Source organism: Ipomoea triloba, chromosome 10 (genome assembly GCF_003576645.1).
Source record: "Ipomoea triloba cultivar NCNSP0323 chromosome 10, ASM357664v1".
Taxonomy (NCBI): domain Eukaryota; kingdom Viridiplantae; phylum Streptophyta; class Magnoliopsida; order Solanales; family Convolvulaceae; genus Ipomoea; species Ipomoea triloba.
This window is the reverse complement of record NC_044925.1, coordinates 17249341-17251772: the sequence shown is the minus strand read 5'-3', so window position 1 is coordinate 17251772 and position 2432 is coordinate 17249341. Positions and strand designations below refer to the sequence as shown.

Below are 2432 nucleotides of genomic sequence, written 5' to 3'. Positions count from 1 at the left end.
CATTAGGGGTAGGTAGTTATGGTCCATTATTTTGGTGTGTGGTGTGTTTTTTAGTGTTTTTGTGTATTTTCATTGTGGTGCGTTTCTAACATTAAGTGGCGCATTTTCTAACATTGAGTGGTGTGAACTGCACCGACCACACTGGAAGGCGCGAACACGTTTGAATAGATTTATATATATATTCTCTTACTTCTCTTACTTATATAAATAAATAAATTTAAATATATATAAATATAATATAAAAAAATTAACAAGGCCGACTCGCTCGAGTTAACTCAGTTAGCTCTGCCTAGTTGGGTCAGTTAACTCGGCTAAATTCGGTTGTCAACTCAGCCTAGTCGGCCGTGTTAAGCGCTAGGCGGACGCTTAGGGAGCAATTCGCTTCGGTCCGACCACTTAGGCGGACGCCTAGGGAGCAATTCGTCTCGGTCTAGGAGCACTTAGCGCATAGGTGGTCTAGGTAGGGAATTTTTACAATAGTGATTATTATTACATAGAGCATGGTTCACACAACTATGTGGACCATAAATAAAAAGTACATTTTTAATATATTAAAAGTGCATTATTTTTGTACATAAAATACATTATTTTAGAGTACATTATTTAAGTACTGAAAGTACATTATTTCATATCTAGTATCAAATAATGTACATTCAATACAAAAATAATGTACTTTTATGGCCTGTTTGGTTGGACGTAGTTTGGAGAGAATTACAATTCATTGAATTGCAATTCAGTGAATTTCCAAACTACAGTGTTTGGTTGGAGGGAATTGCAATTCCCTCCAAATGATGAATTGCAATTCATGGGGTCGGTGGAGAGGAGGGGCAATTTGTTGGGGTAAAGACAATTTTGCCTCTCATCCTATACCCTTTGTCCTTTTTTTTTTAAAATATGAAATAATAATAATAATAAGGGCATTTTAGTCATTTTGTCACTTCTTACCTTTTAATTCCCTGTACTCCTATTTTTGCATACCAAACATTGTAATTTCAATTCCTACTTTATTTATTGAATTGCAATTCCACAGAACAATTCTTTTAACCCTAATTCCCTCCTCCCAACCAAACGCCCTGTTTTTTTTTTTTTTTTTTGAAAGCAAACCGCAAGGCGGACTATATATTGATAGAAATAAAAGGAGGGACAGAGTCCCAAAACAGAGTGTTAGCCTGAGAATAGGCTGCTGTAGCAAGAGAATGAGCAAAAAAATTGGAAGATCTAGGAACATAGTGTAAAGAGCAAACAGTGAATAAATTTAAAAGCCTCCTGCATTGGGCAAGAATAATGCCAGCGTAAGACCTATCATGAATCATAGGAGCAGATATGTTGTTCACAAGGTTGATGCAATCCGAGAAGAAACACACGGAACCAATGTTCTTTCCTCTCAACCATGCTAAAGCTTCCCGAAACGCCATTGACTCGGCCATCATAGGATTAAGACAGTGATTAAGAGGTCCATTTACTGCAGCCACGAAAGACCCTGAAGAGGACAGTAGAATTGCACCAAAAACTGCTTCACTCGTATGAGCATTAAATCCCCCATCAACATAGCAAAGCTGAACTGATGAAGACAATGAAGCCTGAGGCAGCGGCACCACCGGAATTTGCATAGGAGTTGGTGACGCTGGAGTATGCAGTGCGGTAGCGGACCTCCAGTCTGTGCACGCACGAGCAGCAGCCCTCCAAACAGCGCGAGGCGCAGGCATGGCAGCCTCCCATACAGCCCGGTTCCTTGCCAACCAAATGCTATGAAGAACAGCAACAAACAAATCCAACTGTGTAGCATCCAGAGACGTCCACAGAGACTGCACCCACGTAGGAAAATCATTAAATAAAACAGTGTTGCAAGGAATCCTACTCTCATGCCATACTCGTTTAGAAAAAACACAATTAACCAAGGCATGCAATACATCTTCATTAAACTCCCCACACATGGGACAAGCAGGTGACACATCCACTCTTCTATTTAACAAATTTGTGGTGGTGGGTAGGATGTTTCTAATAGCTCTCCATAAGAAATTTTTCCATTTCGGGGGAACCTTTAATTTTCGATGTTTGGCCCAGGAATGAAACCCAGGAGGTAGCACTGTACACTCACCCACAAGAACTCTATAACCATGCTTAACAGAATAACACCCCTTCGGGTCACCAAACCAATACCAAGAATCCTCAAACGTAGGGCTAATGGGAATTCCAACAATACGGTCCACATTCGACTGATCAAAAATGTCACACAGTAGTGGTAAATCCCAGGAACCCGTAACGGGATCAATCAAACCCTGAACCACAGGGCCACTGAGATGCGGGGGCATAATAGTGTTGACCACAGGACTATTAGTATCAAGTAACCACGGATCACCCCAGGCCAAAGTATTAGCACCATTCCCGATTCTACGTCTTACACCACTACAAACAAGGCCATGGGCCGCCAT

General features: G+C 41.0%; 1 protein-coding gene across 1 annotated transcript; it reads right to left on the bottom strand.

The window, feature by feature from the left end:
• Positions 1-1115: 1115 nt before the first annotated feature.
• Positions 1116-2432, bottom strand: LOC116033223. Its single transcript, XM_031275981.1, has 2 exons — positions 1896-2432; positions 1116-1805 (listed from the first exon to the last, which is right to left on the bottom strand). Exons 1-2 carry the CDS (start codon positions 2430-2432, stop codon positions 1116-1118), a joined length of 1227 nt encoding a protein of 408 aa, XP_031131841.1.

Bases quoted from the DNA above. Each gene is read 5' to 3' on its own strand.
- LOC116033223 (XM_031275981.1), bottom strand. From the start codon at position 2,432: ATGGCGGCCCATGGCCTTGTTTGTAGTGGTGTAAGACGTAGAATCGGG. The intron at 1,806-1,895 runs GTTAATTGTGTT...ACGTGGGTGCAG, and splicing joins AAGATGTATTGCATGCCTTG to TCTCTGTGGACGTCTCTGGA.